This window comes from Mobula hypostoma, chromosome 21, assembly GCF_963921235.1.
Source record: "Mobula hypostoma chromosome 21, sMobHyp1.1, whole genome shotgun sequence".
In the NCBI taxonomy this organism is placed as follows: Eukaryota; Metazoa; Chordata; class Chondrichthyes; order Myliobatiformes; family Myliobatidae; genus Mobula; species Mobula hypostoma.
The window spans coordinates 2,869,973-2,892,600 of record NC_086117.1 but is presented as its reverse complement, the minus strand read 5'-3'; the positions used below and the strand labels follow the sequence as shown (position 1 = coordinate 2,892,600).

The following is a 22,628-nucleotide window of genomic DNA, read 5'->3' as shown; positions in this document are numbered from 1 at the left end:
TCTCTAACTTCCGCTAGGCCCCACCTCCCCCTCGTACCCCATCTGTTACTTATTTTTATGCACACATTCTTTCTCTCACTCTCCTTTTTCTCCCTCTGTCCCTCTGAATATACCCCTTGCCCATCTTCTGGGTCCCCCCCCCGCCGTCTTTCTTCCCGGACCTCCTGTCCCATGATCCTCTCGTATCCCCTTTTGCCTATCACCTGTCCAGCTCTCGGCTCTGTCCCTCCCCCTCCTGTCTTCTCCTATCATTTTGCATCTCTCCCTCCCCCTCCAGCTTTCAAATCCCTTACTCACTCTTCCTTCAGTTAGTCCTGACGAAGGGTCTCGGCCTGAAACGTCGACTGTACCTCTTCCTACAGATGCTGGCTGTCCTGCTGCGTTCACCAGCAACTTTGATGTGTGTTGCTTGAATTTCCAGCATCCGCAGAATTCCTGTTGTTTGGGTATTGGATGTTTTCTTTGAACAGATTCGGTGGTGTTTCTCTGTTTCATGACTGCCTGCAGGAAGACAAATCTCAGGGCTGTATGCTGCATACATACTTTGATTTCCATGAAACTTCGGTTATTTGGGCAGCTGCTTTACTGAGCCGATGTGTACTGGTCCTGATGTGTCCCAATTAACTGGAATCCTCTGTATTTAATTTTAGTGTATGACTTCCTTAGCTGAAAATAAACCCAGTTAAAACAAAGTTCAACACCCCTTGTATGTCTCAAAAGGAGGGGTAATTAGGTAATCTTTGCTCCATACATTGACATAGCAGCTATCTGAAAGTCAAACATACCTTTAGCCGAACTGATAAATATTTAATATCAAACTCTCATCAAGTTCCACATCAATTTGGACATCAAATTTCATCATCTGGGAACTTTGTATTCAGACATGACATTTTAATAACATAAATGACTATCAGATAACCACTTTTGAAATAGCAGACATCTCAGAAGATAATAGTTCCATTAATTTTGACAAGGTGATATATAAAAGCACCATCCACAACACTGCAATTGTAGACAATTGCTCATGTTAAAGGAGGTTCTCAGTACAAAGCTAGAGAAACACAGGCAAAGTGTAAAACTGTGAAGGACTCAAACTTTGGCTGGGAATCGATCTCATCTCCCATTGACTGCTGTCTTCATAACAGTTTAGACAAACTATTTTATTCTTTGCGTATTTGGTACACAGACAGGCCAGTGGCAGAGAGATTAGAGGGTGTGTAGATTTGACCTCGGTGGCTGCTGGAAGCACAATAAAATGGTTACAGATTGATTCCAGAGCTTAGTGCATGCCCCAGTCCCCGTCCTGATATGGTGACTTCAACTAAAATGGAATTTGTTGCAAACTGTGCAACCGACATTGGCCACATCCTTGGTCCAGGCAACATGTTCGATGAACAACACTAACTATTTATTTAGGTTAATAATAGCACGGCCCAGAAACAGTCCATTGATACCCGTCCCCTCCTGTAATTTCCTCGGTACAGATCAGGGATCAAACCTGGGGTGGATTTCCCAGTCACTCACCGGACTGACCCAGTGAGCCTTTAGGGGCAGCTCACCCAGAATGTCTCAACAAGTACAACGTAGATCACAGAAATAAAGACAAAATGATCACAGTAAGAAAGGTTATGTAATAAAACGGACTTCACCACCTGGGTTAAGTTCTGCTTTAGAGCACCAATGTGTCAGACAAGGCAGGGAGTTACTGCAAGTTTGACTTCAGAAACATTAGCTTGTTCATCACCTCTGGTGTCAGCTGTCTCTTCTGCTTTCCTGAAAATGTCTCAAAGTTATTCAGACAGCTACTTCTTGCACCAACCGCTGGCACAGCCAAAAGCCAAAAGGCAAGTTTGGCTAACTTTGGGTGCTTCTGAGTGGCATTTGACCAGTAACCAAACAGATCTGTGGATTTATTGGGCACCGGCTCCTTTAGATACTGAAACACTTCTTCCTTTCGTTCATCCTGATTTGCCTCTTTGTTTGCAGGAGTTTTTGTGTTTTCACTCATCCCACGCACTCTCTTCCTCGCTGGCTGGAATTCAACAACGTCTTCACAGGACTGTCCCATATCCGAAATCATTTCACACACTCGACTGATGACTTCCTCTTGCTGGTAGTGCGGCACTGACCGCAAGTGCTTCGAGTGGGGGTCAAGCACCATTGCTACCTTGTGAGCGTTCTCCATTTTGAAGTTTTCTTTCAGGGACTCCAGAAAGAGATGGCAGAGTTTGCTCACGTTGCCTGCGTCGTTAGCTTTGGATGTGAAGAGTTTCTCCAGTCTGATGTAGGTCGGGAGCACGAGCTGCAGAGTTGGTTTGTTTTCACAACTTAGTTCGATTACAGCCTGCTTCACTGGAGCCAAAATAGCTGCAAGATTGTTCAACAAACTTTTATTGCAATTTTGGAAGTGTTTGAGTTCCTTCCTGCCGCTGATTAATTCTCGTAACTGTTCATATTTCTCGTGTACAAGGAGGAGAGAGTCTGCAACGGAATTCCAACAACATGGAGCTTGATGTCCTTCAAGAAGGCTGGATAACTCTGGAGTGACAGTACCTTGTTCCAGTGAACTCATTATCTGGATGCAGTTACTCACAAGTTCAGTAACCTCTGGCATGTTTTGTGCCTGCAATGTTCTTTCGTTAAGTACACTCCTTACCATGGAGTTCAATGCACAGGCTGAACACCGCAGACATATCCCAGCTTTCAACAAAGCAGCAGAACTGACTTTGCTATCCGTGACATAAATCGTTCTCATCTCTGACATTACAAATTCAGAAAGGACATTCAACACCCACTGGTGAACCTGGTCACCGGTTTCTTTCCCATCAACCTCTTTAATGCCCAGCACATACCGTTTCATCTGTAACCCTTCCACCTGATGTGCTGTTAGAATGTAGAACGACTCTGACCCCACATTCTGACAATGGCAGGTGACCCCAATTCCCCAGCAAGCATTACTTCCGAGTGCACATGTCACTTTGACCTTCACCTGATTGTACATTCTGGGTAAATGTTTCAGAGCAAGTGTATTCATATCTCCAAGGACGTCAGCTACAGGAAAGGATCCATAACGTGCACCAATGTCTACAAGTGTCTGAGCAAGTTTGACAAAGTCTTTTCCATTGATCACAGCCAGTGCCTTCAGATCAGCGCACATCACCCTGAGTAGCTTCTCAGCAACGTGTTGGCGTTCTTTATCAAGTGCCGAGCTATTCACTGCAAATGAAAGAAATAAATATTAGAAAAATAATTCTGCCCATCAAAATGGTAACATTATAATCTAAGTAATGCTTAAGTAGTATGAATAATTGATATAGTTAAACTTAATAGAGTCAGTGGCCACTTTATTAAGTAGAGAAGTGGAACCTGGTGTGGTGTTCTGCTGCTGTAGCCATTTTAAGATTTGATGTGCTGTGCATTCAGAGATGCTCTTCTGCGGACTACTGTTGTAACACTTGCTTACTTGAGTTACTGTTGCCTTCCTGTCAGCTTGAACCCAGCCTGCCTATTCTCCTGTGACTTCTCTCATTAACAAGGCATTTTTACCCACAGACTTGCCGCTCACTGGATGATCTTTTTTGTTTTGTACCATTCTCTGCAAACTCCAGAGACTGTTGTATATGAAAATACCAGACCAGCAGTTTCTGAGATACTTACACCTCCCCCACCCCTGGCACCAACAATCATTCTACAGTTAAAGTCACTTAGATCACATTTCTTGGTCTGAATAATTGATCCTCGACCATATTTGCATCCTTTTATGTATTGAGTTCCTGATATTTACATTAATGAACAGATATACAGGTGCACCTAACAAAGTGGCCACTGGGTTTAAATTTTCATTATCAACAGTTTAACTCTGTGAAAAGAGAACCTGGCAAAATTCCAATGAGTATTTTTGTTTGAACTGTTGGTTTAAGCCTTGTGAAACAAAGGACTATAAAATTACATGGGCTTTCACAGTAGTGAAATAAATTAAGACAGAATGATTTTAGTAAGGAAATGCACATCAATCAGTCCCATAAATTTATTTTCCCCCATAAAAATCAGCCTTATTTTTATTTCTCTCTGTCGTGGAGCACAGGAGCATAGCAGTAATGCTTTACAGCTTCCAGCTGTAAGATTGAGGTTCAATGCCTGTAAGGAGTTTGTATGTTCTCCTCGTGACTATGTGGGGTTCTTCCAGGTGCTCTAGTTTTCTCCCGCATTCCAAAGACGTATGGGCTAGTAAGTTGTAGGCATGCTATCTTGGTGCCAGAAGCATGGTGACACTTACAGGCTGCCCCCAGCACATCCTCGATGCAAATATGCACTACACTGTATGTTTCAATGTATGTGTGATAAATACAGCTAACCTCTGCTTTACAACAATTAGTCAAAACTGTCTAACGCATCACTAGCACCAGCCTACCTGCTATCAAGTGGAATGGTGCCAGTCACACATGAAGGATCCCACCCACCCTGCTCATGGACCATGTCCCACTCTCATCAGGGAGGAGGCTACATAGCATCCACACCAGGACCACCAAACTCAATAACAGTTAATTTCCCTAAGCAGCAAGACTGATCAACACATCCACCCACTAACCCACCCTTCCACAACCTCAACCACCACAGCTTTATCATTTTCTGTTAATCATCTTGCGTAGACACTTCTGCTCCCAGTGCCACTTTACAGACATACAACCAAGCAAGCTATCTTATGTATTTTTATGTTTTTTTATTATTGTGTTTCTTTTTGTGCCACATGGGATCCAGAGAACAATTTCCTTTACTCTCATGTACAGGAAATGACAGTAGAATTCATCCATTGGTTAGGGTACGTTGTGAATGCTGGGTGAGACTCATTTACCTTCCCAACACTGCTATAGGAAAGTGGCTCCACCTGGTGGTTGCTATGAAAATTCCACTTTCCCTTTGCACATGCACTATGCCAAGCCACCACTCCCGGTGTTTATGCTGATGAGTGTTAATAGCTGGAAACCTGTCCTACAGTAGTGTACGGAGTTAGTATGTACAGCATACATGACTGTCTCTGGTACAGCTGTGAGTACAGTACTCACTGTCATTGGTGCAGTTAGTCTGCCGGTGGGTATTCCTCTTGTCTGGAGATGCAGCTGTAGCTGTAGCAGCGATGGGGACAGCAGACGTGGTGGCGGTAGCAGCAGTGGTTGCAGTTGTACGCGGTGACTGCACTTGTTTAATTGTTAAGCTGTTTTCATTATCAGCTGTAAGAAAAGTCAGATCGGGCAGAATAACATTCATTTCTTTAGAAGTACAGAACAGAAACTACGGACTAACCCCAATCAAAATTTACAATGACTACTAACTGGTAGTTCTTTGGACTATGGGAGGAAACCCACCCATTCCATTGGGAGTCCGTAAAGACCTCTTAGAGGGTGGCGGGATTGAATTCTGAACTCTGACGCCCCGAGTTGTAATAGTATTGCACTAACTGCTATGTTACCATGACAACCTTAGTGGTCTCACAGTTTAGTTCAAATTCCTCGTGCACCAGGTCGCGGCGACGACTGAGCCAGAATAAAGCAATTCCTTCCCTGAAGGGGTCTGACCATGCTGGCCTTTGGCACCAGCTACCACGAGAGGCATGGTAGTGAAGAGGCCAGCACAACGCTTTACAGAGCCAGTGATCTGCGTTCAGTTCAGGTTGCTGACCAAGGAGATTGTACATTTCCACTGTGACCATGTGAGTTTCTTCCCGTTGCTCTGGTTTGCTGCCACATTCCAAGGAACTACAGGATGGGGTTAGTAAATTGTGGGCATACTAAGTCTGCAGTAGCACATCCTCGTAATGTGTTGATTGTTGATGTTACTGCATGTTTCAAAGTACAAAGCTAATCTTCATCTCCACCTTTTCTGATCTATGGCCACCATACTGAAAAATCGCTCAGAAAGAATGAGCACACCACAGAAGGTTGTACAATTCTATCCACTTCATTACCATCTTTCAAGACTTTTACCATATTTTCCTGAGTGTTAATGGAATGGGGTTAATTCAGAAGTGCCTGTGAATTGTCTCAATATCCCATTTAGTGAGAAAGACACCTGCCATTTATAGGCTTACCAGTGAAATCTACAACTTGCGAATAAGTAAAATTATGACCAGATCAAATGAAAAGACTGCCATTGAAAAGTCCAAAATTATACAATTCTGTAAAATATTAATTCAGGGGAATGCTGTTAGTCTTGGCTAGATTAGCAGTGATGCCTATTTTAATCAAGCTCCAAACAATGGCTCAAACAACAGGAATTCTGCAGATGCCGGAAATTCAAGCAACACACATCAAAGTTGCTGGTGAACGCAGCAGGCCAGGCAGCATCTCTAGGAAGAGGTGCAGTCGACGTTTCAGGCCGAGACCCTTCATCAGGACTAACTGAAGGAAGAGTGAGTAAGGGATTTGAAAGTAGGAGGGGGAGGGGGAGATCCAAAATGATAGGAGAAGACAATGGCTTTTATTTTCCATGTATTCACAGTTCCATAAGAAACAGGAACAGAATGAGGCCATTCAGCCCATTGAGTCTGCTTCATTATTCCATCAAGGCTGATTTATTATCGCTCTCAAGCCCATTCTCTTCCTCCTCCCCATCACCTTTGATACCTTAATTAAGAACCTTTCAACCTCTGCTTTAAGTATACCGAGGAAGGCTGTTCAAGAGTTGGGGCTTCATTTATAAAACATATGTACAAAACGTAGGTTTGACCACACTTAAAGTTATCTACAGCTCTGGTTGCCACACCTTGGGGGGGGGGGGTGAGGGGGAGAGGAGATTGATAACATTAGAATGTGTAGTTCTGCCTGGAATGGAGGACAGAACGAATAGGGTGTTTATTCTCACTGGACAGCACAAGACTGAGGAGTGATGTTATGGGAATAGACAATAAGCAATAGGTGCAGGAGTAGGCCATTCGACCCTTCGAGCCAGCACTGCCATTCACAGTGATCATGGCTGATCATCCACAATCAGTATCCAGTTCCGGCCTTATCCCCATAACCTTTGATTCCACTATCTTTAAGAGCTCTATCCATCTCTTTCTTGAAAGCATCCAGACACTTGGCCTCCACAGCCTTCTGGAGCAGAGCATTCCATATATCCACCACTCTCAGGGTGAAAAAGTTTTTCCTCAACTCCGTTCTAAATAACCAACCCCTTATTCTTAAACTGTGGCCTCTGGTTCTGGACTCACCCATCAGCGGGAACATGCTTCCTGCCTCCAACGTGTCCAATCCCTTAATAATCCTATATGTTTCAATCAGATCCCCTCTCATCCTTCTAATTTCCAGAGTATACAAGCCCAGTCGCTCCAATCTTTCAACATATGACAGTCCCACCATCCCGGGAATTAACCTTGTGAACCTACGCTGCCTACATTCCCTCAATAGCAAGAATGTCCTTCCTCAAATTTGGAGACCAAAACTGCACACAATACTCCAGGCGTGGTCTCACCAGGGCTGTGTACAGCTGCAGAAGGACCTCTTTGTTATTGTACTCAATTCCCCTTGTTATGAAGGCCAGCATGCCATTAGCTTTTTATGAAATGACTAGAGGCAGCCAGAAATTGTGCCATATTGGTACCAATGACACAGATAGAAAAGGGATGAGGCCCTGAAAACAAAATACAGTAAGTTAGGAAGGAAGCTGAGAAGCCGGTCTTCAAGCGTAGTAATCTTGGGATTGCTGCCTGTGCCATGCAACAGTGAGGATAGGAATAGAATGAGGTTGCAGATAAATGCATGGCTGAAGAATTTATTCAGATTTCTGGATAACGGGGACCCTTTCTGGGGCAGGGGTGACCTGTTCAAAAAGGGCGGGTTGTATATAAATCCGAAGGGGACCAATATCCTTGTGGGCAGGTTTGCTAGAGCTTTTGGGAGTGATTTAAATTAATATGGCAGGGGCATGAGAACTGGTGTGATAGAGCTGAGGATGTAGTAATGTGAATGCAAGGAAGGACAAGCCAATGATTGGGTACAACTACAGACAGAGCAAAGAGTTATGTTGTACCAGAAGCGAAGTTCATAAGGGTGAAGAATGCAGGACTGAAGGTGTGGTATTTAAATGCATGTATAAGGTGGACAAACTAGTGGCACAATTAGACTGGTCTGCATCACTGAGTCGTGGCTGAAGGAAGGCCATAGTTGGGAGCTTACCGTCAAAGGATATACTTTGTATCAAAAGGACAGACAGGAAGGCATAGGTGGTGGTGTGGTTCTGCTGGTAAAAGATGGAATTACATCTTTAGAAAGAGGTGACACAGGGACAGAGAAAGTTGAATCTTTATGGGTAGAGTTAAGAAACTACAAGGGTAAAAAAAACCATTATGGGAATCATATATGGGCCTCCAAATAGTAGCCAAGATGCGGGGACTTCAATATGCAAGGGGATTGGGAAGATCAGGTTGATGTCGAATTGCAAGAGGGGAAATTTTCTGAATGGCTACAAGATGCCTTTTTAAGAGCAGCTTGTGCTTGAGCCTACTTGGGGAAAGGCCATCTTAGATTGGGTATTGTGTAATAAACCCGGTTTTATTAGTCAGCTTAATACAAAGGAACCCTTAGACGGCAGTGATCATAATATGATAGAATTTATACTGCAATGTGAGAGGGAGAAGCATAAGTCACATGTATCAGTATCGCAATGAAATAAAGGGAATTACAGAGGCATGAGAGAGGAGCTTGCCCAGGTGGATTGGAGTGGGATACCAGTAGAGATGACGGCAGAACAGAGGTGAAGTTTCTGGAACTAGTTCACAAGGAATAGGTATGTCTTACAGGAGGCGGTTCTCAAATGGCAGGGGTAAACAACCGTGGCTGACCAGGGAAGTTAAGGACTGCATAACAGCCAAAGAAAGGGCACATAAGGAGGTAAAAGTGAGTGGGAAATTGGAAGATTGCAAAGTTTAAAAAATTCAAAAGTCAACTAAAAAGCTACAAGTGGAAAGATGGAATACAAGGGCAAACTAGCCAATATAAAGCATGATAACTAAAAGTATTTTCCGTTATATAAAGAGTAAAAGGGAGGTGAGAGTTAATATTGGACCACTGGAAAATGATGCTGGTGAGGTAGTAATGGGGGACAAAGAAATGGCAGATGAACTTGATAGGTACTTTGCTTCAGTCTTTACTGGGGAAGACACTAGCAGTGTGCCAGAGGTCTGTGAGTGTCAGGGAGCAGGAGTGAGTGCCATTGCTACTACAAAGGGAAAAAGTGCTAGGCAAATTCAAAGGTCTTCAGGTGTTTAAGTCACTTAGGCTAGATGGACTACATCCCAGAGTCCTGAGAGAGGTTGCTGAAGAGATAACAGATGCATTGGTCCTGATCTTTCAAGAATCACTTGATTCTGGCATGGCCCCAGAGGACTGGAAAAAATTGCAAATGTCATACCACTCTAAGAAGGGAGGAAAGCAAAAGAAAGGAAACCATAGGCCAGTTAGCCTTACCTCAGTGGCTGGGAAAGTTCTGGAGTCTATTATTAAGGATGAGGTTTCAGGGTACTTGGAGACTAATGATAAAATAAGTCAAAGTCAGCATGGTTTCTGTGAAGGGAAATCTTGCCTGACAAATCTGTTATAGTTCTTTGAAGAAGTATCAAGCAGGGTGGACAAGGAGAGGCAGTGGATGTCATTTACTTGGATTTTCAGAAGACATTTGATAAGGTGCCATACATGAGGCTGCTTAACAAGAAAAAATCCTATGGTGTTACAGGAAAGATACTGGCATGGATAGAGGACCGGCTGACAGGCAGGAGGCAGTGAGTGGGAATAAAGAGGGCCTTTTCTGGTTGGCTGCCAGTGACTAGTGGTGTTCCTCAGGGGTCAGTATCGGAACTGCTACTTTTCACATTGTTTATCAATAATTTAGATAGTTGAATTGATGGCTTTGTGGCAAAGTCTGCGGATGATATGAAGATAGGGGTTGGTCTTGCTAAGGAAACAATGTGATTAGAACAGGACTTAGACAAAATGGAAGAATGGGCAAAAAAGTGGCAGATGGAATAGTGCTGGGAAATGTATGATAATACATTTTGGTAGAAGGAACAGTAGTGTAGTCTATTATCTAAATGGGGAGAAAATTCAAACACCAGAGGTGAAAAGGAACTTAGGAGACGTCGTTTAAGACTCCCAGAAGATAATTCACATGTTGAGTCTGTGATAAAGGTGGCAAGTACGATGCTGGCATGTATTCAAGCGGAATAGAATACAAAAACAAGGAGATAATGCTGAAGTTTTATAAGACATTGGTGAGGCCACACTTGGGAGTATTGTCAACAGTTTTGGACCCCATATATATCTCAGAAAGGATATATCGTCATTGGAGAGTCCAGAGGAGGTTCACGAGGATGATTCTGGGAATGAAGGGGTTAACATGAGGAGCGTCTGGCAACTTTAGTGCTTGTACTCACTGGAATTTGGAAAACTGCGTGGGGATCTCATTGAAACCAAACAAATGTTGAAAGGACTAGAGGGTACAGCCTGAAAATTGAGGGGCGACCTTATAAAACAGAAGTAGAGAGAAATTTTTTTTTAAGCTGAAGAATGGTGAATCTGTGGAATGCTCTGCCACAGTGGTTGAGGCCAGGTCTGTGGGTATATTTAGAGTGGAAGTTGACAGATCCCTGACTGGCTGGGGCATAATGGGATATGGTGAGAGGTATATGGGATCGAATGGGATCTGCATTCAGCCAGGTTGAAATGACAGATCTGACTCGATGGGCGGAATGGCCTACTTCTATTCCTATGTCTTATGGTCTTGTATGCCATGGCCTTTTGCCCCATGGCACAGGGAAGTCTAGAACATGAGGGTACAGGTTTAAGACAGGATGGGAGATTTTTAAAGCAGATCTGAGGGGCTGGTTTTGCCCACACAGAGGTGGTGGTTACGTGTATTGAGTTGCCACAGGGAGTAGTGGAGACAGATACAATGACAATGTTGCAAATGCATTTGCTGAATATAGGAAAGGCATTTGGGCTAAACACAGACCAACAGAATGAATATAAAGGCATCAAGTTCAGTGTGCATGAAGTGGGTCAACAGGGTCTGTTCCTGTGCGTATGAATGGACCTGGACTCGATATCCCTCGGTACATAGACATTACACTCACCATGAAATGAGCCTAAGGGGTCTGTTTCTGTGCTGTACTATTCAACATATGTACTATGGACCCGGACTCCTGAGATCCCTCGGTTCATTGACATTCCACTTCACATTCTGGAAAATCCATTAATACTCAGTACAACAACTTTTGTTTACAGTAAATGGAATCTGGAACTTATTTATGGTAATATGGATTTTATGTGAAAGGAACTAATGTAATAGTCAAGGAAAGAAATTAAACATACCTGCATGGGAGTTCATGTGCTCAATTAGGTTGTTGTAAAACTGGAACTGAATCCCACAGGCCCCACACGTGTACTGCTCTTAAGTGGAACAAAGACAGACAAAAAATCAAAACGATTATAAGAATATTGTGCTCCCTAGGGTTGCTATCAATTACATGTTCAAGGTATCTCAACTAAAATGAAACATTTGTGCAACTTTAACAAGTGATGCCAATGTTCCTTTACTTCCACAGAGGTAGAGATGGGACAGAGCCCCCCACCCCCGCCCCACTCCCAGTCCAACCCATGTACCATGAAAGGAAACAGATTTAAAACAAGAGACCGCAGATGCTGGAAATCCACATCAACACACGTAAAATAGTGGAGGAACTCAGCAGGCCAGGCAACATCTGTGGAGAGGAATAAACAGTCAACGACAGCCCAAACCCTTCATCAGGACTAGAAAGAGGGGAAGATGCCAGAATAAGAAGGTGGGGACGAGGAAGTAGTACAAGCTAGAAGGTGATAGGTGAGATTAGGTGGGTGGGGTGGGGAAATGAAGTGAGAAGCTGGGAGACGCTAAAATGGAAAAGGTAAAGGTCTGGAGAATTAATCCGATTGGAGAGGAGAGCAAGCCATGGAAGAAAGGGGGGTGGGAATGTCACTGGGGGCAGTGATAGCTAGGTGAGGAGAGGAGGAAAGAGGCCAAAGTGGGGAATTGAGGAGGGAAGGAGGAGGGGAAAAAATAAATCAATATTCAAGAAATCGATGTTCATGCCATCAGGTTGGAGGCTACCTAGACGGAATACAAGGTATTGGTCCTCCAACCGGAGAGTGGCCTCACCGTGGCAGAAGAGGCGGCTATGGACTAACATGCCAAAATGTGAATGGAGATAGGAATTAAAATAGTTGGCTATTGGGAGATCTTGCTTTTTGTGGATAGAGCGAAAGTGCTTGACAAAGCGGTCCCCCAGTCTTCGTTGAGCCTCATCAATGCAGAGGTGGCTGCATCAGGAGTACCAAACACAGCAGACTAGTGAAGTGTTGCCTACAATAGAGATTAAAGACTTTAAAACAATAACGGTCAAATTTTCACAGGATTGGGGTGGGGGCGGGGCTTGGCAGGGTCAAGTTGTGGGTGCAAATGGACAGGACTCTTGTTTAATTATTATTGAAACCACAACAATATGGGCAGCTTTCTTAACTGTGAAGGAATCCATAATTCTCTTTAAGTGCTAATAATCATACAACCAACATACAAATTGCTGAGGAACTCAGCAGGTGAGGCAGCATCTATGGAGGGAAGTGGACTGTCAACTCTTTGGTCTGACGCATTTTGATAGAGCAATTCATTTCCCTCCATAGATGCTGCCTGGCCTGCTGAGTTTCTACAACATTTTGCACGTGTTGCCTGATTAACACCTCAGTTCATAATATAAACTGTTCTACATAATTCACAAACACTGCTATTGAGCTGCGCTTCACTTTAAGACTGTGCCTAACATTATGACTTCAGTGTAAGTAGACTCCTTTTGGTTTGTATGTAATGGAAGTAAAGGGCTGCGGCTTTGTTAAGCACGTAAAACGACTCTCACATGCTTTATTCACAAAATCCTACATTGGTGATCCAGACACACTTGGACAATTCCAGAATTACTCAACGACATGTTGACCGATGCAGTTGCTTTCAAACTGCTGTAGTTCTGGAAGCACCACAATAACGTGAGTTTGCATAGGCAGAAGTCCAGTTTGTGCTGTGAGAAATCACCACAGACAATACCAAATTTTACTACACTGTAGCATCACCAAGTAGCTCCACCACAAGCCAGTGGTGAATCTACTAGCCCTAATGTGGTAACTATCACTCTGAAAACTCACCCATTACAGACTTTTGGACTGTCTGTGTCTGAGTGTGCCAAACAGCTGCTCTCCTTGCCTGGTCAGTGACGCCAGGCCTTCAGAACAAATTGACGACATGTCATTTCTCCTGGCAATCACCGTTCTTGTTTCATTTTTAAAGATCTCTTTAAGCAACAAATGCCTGATCAGGTTCGCACAGCCCTAATATACCCGTGAAGGACTATAGAGCTTGCTAAAATGGCCAATAATCTACACTCAGCCAGGCAGACATGCATCTTTCCTCCTCATTTCCCAGTCAGCAGATCCTCCTAAAGACTCATCCATGGCTCTGAACCAGACAAAGCCAGGTCTACCTTTTTACCACGCATGAACGCAAAGGAGTTCTGACTGCTATGCAGCTTCAGAAGTGCCAGCGCATTGGGACACAGTGGGTTCCAGCTGCTAGGGCGGTCTATTCTTCATTATGGATACCCTTTGAGGGCAATGCTTCCTGTGTGACACGAGTCCTCCAGTGAGTGTGAAGCCAGCATTGCCCATTGATTATAAGGCAGAGTGTCAGACCCTTGTAGGATCCCGACTTATGGGATATGACGCATGACACTCTGCTTCAACGGACAGCGCTACAAATGGGACTTTCTCTTGGCTACACTTGCTAGACCCTCTATTCAGCTTCAAAGGACCATTAATAGCTCTTAACTGCCAGACGCAAAAGACGTCCCCTGTAAATTGCCCAAGATGATGCTGTCTACCCATGTGCACATGTAAATTCACTTGCCTGCTGGGCGAATTCCTAAACCTTACCGAGCCCACACTTTCCAACACAGTCACAAAGCCCGAGGTTGAGCACTACATTTCCACAACTATTAGTTCTCTATTCCACATGGTCCCAAACCCCGATGGTAATTGCCATCCATGCAGTGATTACTGCTGCCTTAAAGGAAGCCACCAACCCCGATGGTTACCCAGCCCGACGTACTCAATTTTCCAGCACATTTAGCCAGAAAGATATTCTTTTATAAACCAGACTACCATCAGGTGCCAGTGTGCCAAAACTGCTGTTATAACTCCATTTGGCTTACTTTGAGATTCTGTGCATGACACTGGGGCTGAAAAATGCAGCACTTCCAGCGACTAGTGGACTGTGTTTGTTTACCTGGAAGCCATTGTGTCGCCAGCACATTCAAACCAAACTTATCACACCTCTACAAGCACTTAAGCCAATGTGGGCTGATTATTAATTCTGCTAAATGCCAGTTGGGGTTACCTATTAGACTTTCTTGGCCACCACATCTTTGCGGAAGGTGCAACACCTCTGCTGTCAAAAGTTGCACTATTATGGACTTTCCACTGGCCCACATTACCAAAGCACAGCAATAGTTGTGTGGGCATGTGGCCAAGTGGTTAAGGCGTTGGACTAGCAACCTGAATGTCGTGAGTTCGAGCCCCAGCCGAGGGAACGTGTTGTGTCCTTGAGCAAGGCACTTAATCACACATTGCTCTGCGACGACACTGGTGCCAAGCTGTGTGGGTCCTAATGCCCTTCCCTTGGACAACATTGGTGTCATGGAGAGGGGAGACTTGCAGCATGGGCAACTGCTGGTCTTCCATACAACCTTGCCCAAGCCTGCGGCCTGGAGAGTGAAGACTTTCCAGGCGCAGATCCATGGTCTCGCAAGACTAACAGATGCCTTTACTAAGTTTTTAGGTATGGTAAATTCCTATCACTGTTTCAACTCTGTGAGCTGCTGGAACTAATGCTCCCCTTGTGTATTGCCCTTAAAGACAGTGCACCTAATTGCATGCTTGAGTGGTCAGCAGAGATGACCAGGACATTTGATGACACCCAATGAGTCCTTTCCAACACAAGCTTCTCGGTCTCCACCTGGCCACCTGCTGTTTTCATTATCTACTGGAGGTTCCAGGATATACCTACAACGTAAAAAGCTGCAGTCTTTGACGGCATTGCTAAGGATTCACTGAACAGATTGCAAATGTTCTTCACCACCCTAGAGTTATTAGCAGAAGGCAATAAATGTTGGTCTAGCTAGCAATGTGCACGTTCTAGGAATGAAGACATGGCCCTGAATTTGTCTTGATATTTAAGCCAACTCTTTGGCAACTAAGTAACATCTGAGCAAAAACACCTTATAACAACCATACACAAAGTGCTGGAGGAACTCAGCAGGTTAGTCAGCACCCATGGAGAGGAATAAACATGTTTATTGGATTTTCAGCATCTACAGAATCTTTTGTGTCTACAGCTACCACAACTGTGTACAAACATGCAGCAAATAATAAGATTTTGCATTACAATTATTGCTCCACAGCAATACTGAGTTCTGAAGAATACAAGAGGTTTAGTTATAAAATGTAACACTTCAATGATTCACTTTATAAATTACCTCTAGCGCGGCTATTGTGGGTCTGTTGTCTTAAGCAGGTACAGTGTTTGTGTTCACTTCCACAGCTCTGACATGTCGAACCATCTGAAAACACCAAACATACACTTAGAATACAACTTGCTGAAATGTTCAGAAGCACTGACTCAAGGCAGAAATGCTTTAATAACTGTACTGACTTTCTTTTAATACCTTTTAACAATAATTCCATCATCGACGGTCTCAACCCAGCTGTAAAAGGACTGTTGAGCAGGGGGCTAGCAACCCCATCCCGTAACATCCGCAGCTACAGAAATGCTAACAGAAGCTCCAAAGAGTGGAAGGACAGCACTGTATGGACTCTGGTGAGCGGCTGTCGATGGTCTGTGCCCCAGTAGGGGTGTTGGGCTTCAGAAGAATTACACACAGTTTTCCTAAGATCATTCATTTGGTGGTTGTGTTCCATTCACAGATATGGGTCAGCCAGAGACCTTTCCCCAGGGCAGGAATGGCTAATACAAGGGGACATGATTTTAAGGTGACTGGAGGGAAGTATGGGATATGTCAGAGATGGGCACATGGAACATGTTGCCAGGGGTGACGGTACAGCCAGATACACTAGGGACATTTTACACCCTGAGATGACACTTACTCTTAGATAGGCTCATCTGGGTGAAAGATAAATGCAGGGCTACAGTAAGCAGGAAGGAAGAATTACATTGATTTTGGAGTCTGTAGGCTGAAAGGTCTGAACGACATTGAGGGGCAAAGGGGCTGTGCTGCACTGTAGTGTTCTATGATCTAAAATGAGACTTCTAACCAAATACTAGAATTTTTACTACATCTTAAGAGATTTTTGTTTGAGGGCTAATTTGGCTTTGTTTACACTGAAACTTCAACAAAGATGATCTAATTAATAACAACTGACACAAAGATAAAACAGAACTGTGACCAGATGAGACAGAGGCCTGGAGGAGCATTGATGCTACGTAAGGCAGTGACATCTGATCAGAGAATGGCAGCAACCAGGAACACCAAACCATTCTGCACAAGAGCACACGAGAGCTGTTTAAACCTCCTAACTGGCTGCATCCTAAAGTACTATTACTGAGTCCTGGAGAATTTGATTTTCCAGGAATTTGTTTGGAAGCAGAGTGGGGAGTGTATGGAATGAACTGCTAGAGGAAGTGGTCAAGGTTAACTACCACCTTAAACAATTGTGAACAGTTCAGGAGGGTAGAGCCTAACTGTTTTCTCTGGAGCATTGGAGGCTGGTGGGGGGGGGGGGGGGAGGTGACCTGACAGAAGTTTATAAATTTAGGAGATGTATAGATAGGGCAGACAAAGTCTCTCCCCTCACCCCCCAGGGTGGAAATGTCAAATACTAGAAGCCACAGATTTAAGGTAAGAGAGGGAGAATTTAAAGGAAATGTGTGGGGCACGTTTATTTTTGAAAACAGAGTGTTGGGTGCCTTGAATAAGCTGCAAAGTGCTGGATAAGAGATAGAAGAACAATATTTACAGGAAGGGAATGAGGTGGTATGGTCCATATACAGACAAATTGTTCAAAGTTCAAAGTAAATTTATTATCAAAGCACATCTATGTCACCATAAACAACCCAGAGATTCACTTTCTTATGGATGTTCACAGTAAATGCAAAGAAACAGTAATAATAATGAAAGGATCTGGTTCTTTCCCGGAATATATGACAAATGAACTCTCCGTGGGCTTCCAGGTGGGTGCAGCAATCGATTAATACTAATGTTTCGATGACAAACTCTGCCATCTGGGCATGACTAGTCCATGGGACTTGGGTCTTCTTGCATTTACAGGATTCCCCATGAATGCAGCATATATGGGGCCAGACAGGACGCACGGTGGAATTCACATCAAGAAGCACAGGTGGTGTATCCATTTGGGTTACCTGGAGAAATTGGCGGCAACAGGACATTGCATTCTCAGTGACCAGAGGATTGACTTTGATGGCACAAAACAACTGGGTTTTTGCGACCACCTGATAAAAGAAGCCACTGAAATAAAACTAGATGAAAAGAACTTTAACAAAGACCAAGGTCTTGCTCTAAGAACTGGAATTCCATTGTAAACAGGGTAGGAGAGCAGAAACCTGATTGGATAAGGACAAACCAATCAGGAGGGACAGACTACAGCAGGTATAAATACTACCAGACTAGACATGTCGAGGCATCATCTCTGATGAAGATGGCAGAGTTTGCCATCAAAATGTCGGTTTTTAATCAATACCTGTACCCAGCTGGAAGCCCAAGAGTATTTGTAACAATAACAAAATAAGCAATAAATATCAAAAGCATGAGATGAAAAGTCCTTAAAATTGAGTTCATTGGTTGTGGAAGCAGTTCAGTGAAGAGGTGAGTGAAGTTCAGTGAAGCTACCTTGTCTGGTTCAAGAACCTGATGGTTGGGGGTAATAACCGTTCCTAACTAGTGATGAGAGTCTTGAGGCTCCTGTACCTCCTTCCTGAAGGCAGCAACGAGAAGAGTACCAGGCCTGAATGGGGAGGGTCCCTACTGATAGATGCTGCTTTCCTGAGACAGTGCTTCATGTAGATGTGCTTACTGATGGGGAGGGTGTTACCTGTGATGGACTGCTCTGTATCCAATACCTTTTCGAGGCTTTTCCTTTCAAGGGCATTGTTGTTTTGATACCAGGACGTGGTATAAATTGGCAACATGGTTAGCACAGTTTCTGTGGGCCAAAGGGCCTGTTTCTGTGCTGTGGTCAATGAAGTTACACGTGATCAAAGCTTGCTTGTAACCAAAGGGTTCCTGGCCCAAACAAGTACAGAGCAGAACACTGGTCTTGGAGAAGGAGAGACTGTGAAGCTAGCTTGATGCCTTCTCGGTATGTAGCTGGGAGTAGAAATTAGATCAAAGGGTGCCTGATACTGCAGGAATGTAGTAGCTCACACTCTCACTTCCTATGCAGCCTAAGTTTTCCAGAACTGCCAGGTTTTTACCCTTAGACAATTTGAGCTGAGACAGATGCTGTAAATGTGAAATTTTCACTCAGTGAAAGAAAGATCAAACTCCTTTTTTACTGACTATGTTTTAACACAGCACAAATATACTGATCTCATCAAAGCATCATCCTTGTGGTTTGAAATTCTTGCAAGTCAAAGTACATTTATTTTCCAACATTTGAAATTCTGATTCAGCCTGATAGCACTCTGCAGCTGTTGCCATGGAAATGCTTAAAGGATTGCATTTCAAATCATTCAAGTTTTCTTGAAGACTATTCAAATTCTCTTTGTTCTTTTGGTCTAAATAGGATTCCATTTTTATTATTTTTAAAAGTGTTTATTGTTGGGCATAGGGCCAGCATGCCCATAAGGTAAAAACTCGGAACGACAAAAACACCAGAGGCCCCAAAGACTTAATTCTTGGGAGGCAAAAAACGTCTGAAAATGGGCTACATCTGGGACAACTTGAAAGAGAAGCTCAGGACAGAGGACTCTGGTGAGCTGCTGTCTGCCACCTGTGCCACAGTAGGGGTGATGGGCTTAAGAAAAAAAGATTTTTAACGATAAACCAGAACACAAGCACAATGACAAAGATAATTCAGACTTACTTTTTACAGATGGAGGATCCGATTTGTGTACACTGGCGCTTCCTGTAAACATTTAATGAAAAGGAATGCATTTTATACACAATCACCAAAGACTAAATTTCTACAGATTTACCATGGAAAGCATTTTGTCTGATTGAATTACCATCTCATATGGAGGCACCAACACACAGGATTGGAAAAATTTGGAAAGGGTTGTAAACTAAGCCAGCTCCATCGTGGCCACTAGCCTCCCAGCATCGAAGACATCTTCAAAAGATGACGTCTCAAAAAGGTGGCATCCATCATTAAGAACCCTCACCACCCAGGACATGCCCTCTTCTCATTACTACAATCAGGAAGGTGGTACAGGAGCATGAAGACACACACATTTTAGGATCAACCTCTTCCCATGCGCCAGGTTTCTGAACAATCCCTGAACCCATGAACATTCCCTCACCATTCTGATTTCTCTATCAACTTAACTATACATTTCATATTGCAACTTATATATTTTTATTATCGCACTGCTGCTGCAAAATAATTTTCATGACCTAGTGATAATAAACCTGATTCTGATTAATACTGTGCTCATGTATCCAATTTATGAAACTGAAGGCTTACAATTTCTTTAAAATGATACTTCTAACATGAGGTATCGTAGCAGAATGGTTAGCACAGCACTATTACAGTACCAGCGACCCGGGTTCAATTCCCACCGCTGTCTTTAGAGAGACTATACGTTCTCCCCGTGACTGTGTGGGTTTCCTCTGGGTACTCTTGTTTACCCCCCACATTTCAAAGATGTACAGGTCAGTAGGTAATTGGTCATAATGGTGTAATTGGGCAGCACAGGCTCTTTGGGGCAGAAAGGCCTGTAACCACATTGTATCTCTAAATACAGTGCCTATATAAAGTATTCACCCTCCTTGGAAGTTTTCATGATTTATTGTTTTACAACATTGTATCACAGTGGCTATAATATGGTTTTTTTTGACATTGATCATCAGAAAAGACTCGTGTCAGTGTGAAAACAAATTGGTTAAATTTATTACATTAAACAAAATAATTATTCACCCCCTTCACATCTGTATTTAATAGATTCACTTTGGGTTGCAATTACAGCCTTGAGTCTGTGTGGATAGGTCTCTCAGTTTTGCACATCTGCACTAATTTTTCCCCATTCCTCTTTACAAAACTGCTCAAGCTCTGTCAGATTATATAGGGATCATTAAGTGAATATCTCTTTTCAAGCCCAGCCACAAATTCTAAATTGGGTTGAGGTCTGGACTCTGACTTGGCCACTCTAGGGCATTAACATTGTTGTTTTAAGCCATTTCTGTTAAGCTTTGGCTTTATGCTTCAGGTCATTGCCTTGCTGGAAAACAATTCTCCTAAGCTGCAGTTTTCGTGGAGACTGCATCAGGTTTTGCACCAGAATTTCCCAGTATTTTGCTGCATTCATTTTACCCTCTACCTTCACAAGCTTTCCAGGGCCTGCTGCAGTGAAGTATCCCCACAGCGTGATGCAGCCACCATGCTTCAGAGTAGGGATGGTGTTTTTGATGATGTGCAGTGTTTGGTTTATGCCAAACATAGTGTTTAGTCTAACGGCCAAAAAGTTCAATTTTGGTTTCATCAGACCATAGAGTTCCAGCTGATTTCAGAGCCTTTGGCAAATTCTAGCTGAGATTTCATGCGAGTTTTTTCTCCCCCCACCCCCCCAACAGTGGCTTTCTCTTCCCCACTCTCCAATAAAGCTGTGACTGGTGAAGTACCCAGCAAACAGCTGTTGTATGCCCAGTCTCTCCCATCTCAGCCACTGAAGCCTGTAAATCCTCCAGAGTTGTCATGGGTCTCTTGATGGCGTCCCTCACTAGTCCCTTTCTTGCAGTCACTCAGTTTTTGAGGAACCATATTCTTTCCATTTCTTGATAACTGACTTAACTGTACTCAAGGGATATTCAGTGACTTGGAAATTTTCTTGTATCTCCTGATTTGTGGTTTATATTAACTTTTTTGCAGAGTTGCCTGGAGAGTTCTTTTGTCTTCATGGAGTAATTTTTGCCAAGATACTGACTCACCAGTAGTTGGACCTTCCAGATACAGGTGTATTTCTACAATCAATTGAAACATCTTGACTGCACAAAGGTAATCTCCATTTAAATAATTATGTGACTTCTAAATCCAATTGGCTGCACCAGTGATTATTCGGTGTGTCATATTAAAAGGGATGAATATTTATGCAATCAATTATTTTGCGGTGTTTTATATTTCTAATTAGTTTAGATCACTTTGTTTTCACTTTGATAGGAAAGACTGTATCAGTGTCAGAAAAAAAAACAAACTAAACCCATGGTGATCCAATGTTGTAAAACAGTAACACATGAAAACTTCCAATGGTGGTCAATACTTTTTATAAGCACTGTAAATACATATGTAATGCACTGTAATGTTTCACTGCTAATGTAATGGTTTCTTTGTAGCAGCAATGTTTGGGTTATGACTGGAGATAACAGGGCTTGGAATGTTGTGGGGGGGGGGTCCCATTCAATAAGAGAAATGTTGTTTCTTGTGAGTCTGGAAGAGAGATTTTCATGGTCTTTTGGTCAGTGAGAGGAGGAAGAAGACACGTGTGGAGAGAGAGCTGGGAAACCACCGGACGGAGCAGACTGGAAGCGAGGGTCCGAAGGTTGGGGGTTGATGAATGGTTGTAATCCAACGTGCACTTTCGACTTTTCTCTTAAAATGGGCCCTTTTGCTTTTTATTTTCTTTACTAACCCTATATTCAGATTAAGATTTATAAAGTTCAATCAGTTAATTGATACTTTGCAGCATCCGTACGAGTGAGATTTCTCAGTCTGGTGGGGCCAGAAGTTGTCTTCCCCTAGACGAACACGTGCTGGCTGAGCCCAAGGGTTACACATACAGTCGTCTGCGAAGGCAATCCCACACTGCTGAAGTGAGGGAAGATCTACACAAATTTAATGCTTGACACTTACCACTAGAATTCTGGGAGCTGTTATTTTCTTCACATACATTTGGCAGTTTGGTTTCATTTCTTTTGACAAGTGGACTCTCTGCATCTGCACATTGAGAAATATTAAATTGCTTTCATAAAACACATGCCCTGAAGCAAAGCTAGTGTATATGGATCATCTGTTGGATAGCTATCCAGTTTTGTTTTAAATTGTTACAGCAGAGAAGACACCAACTATATGAAATGCAAATCTCCAGTAAAAGCCCCATCCATCTGAAGTGCTTTTAGGAAACTACACAGTTCAAACAATTAAGCTCACATACCTTGCAATGAATCTAGGAAACAGTTCTTTACTTTTCACACTACTGCATGACCTCCATAAAACTCACCCAGAAATCCCAGAACCAGAATACACGCTAAAATACTTCTCATTTGCAAGTTCAGGTGCTTTCCAATCAGTCTACTCGTGATCCATGTACAACTTAGA

General features: G+C 43.2%; 1 protein-coding gene across 17 annotated transcripts in view; it reads right to left on the bottom strand.

The window, feature by feature from the left end:
* Positions 1–251: 251 nt before the first annotated feature.
* Positions 252–22,628, bottom strand: part of znf618 (zinc finger protein 618) — an 85,813-nt gene continuing 63,436 nt past the window's right edge. For all 17 annotated transcript variants that reach the window (XM_063073293.1, XM_063073299.1, XM_063073289.1 and 14 more), the window contains 6 exons: positions 22,164–22,247; positions 19,185–19,226; positions 15,602–15,685; positions 11,361–11,438; positions 5,064–5,228; positions 252–3,216 (listed from right to left, as the gene is read on the bottom strand). In XM_063073293.1, coding sequence (XP_062929363.1) covers positions 1,703–3,216; positions 5,064–5,228; positions 11,361–11,438; positions 15,602–15,685; positions 19,185–19,226; positions 22,164–22,247 — 1,967 coding nt within the window. In that variant the 3' untranslated portion in view covers positions 252–1,702. The remainder of the gene's footprint in view (positions 3,217–5,063; positions 5,229–11,360; positions 11,439–15,601; positions 15,686–19,184; positions 19,227–22,163; positions 22,248–22,628) is intronic.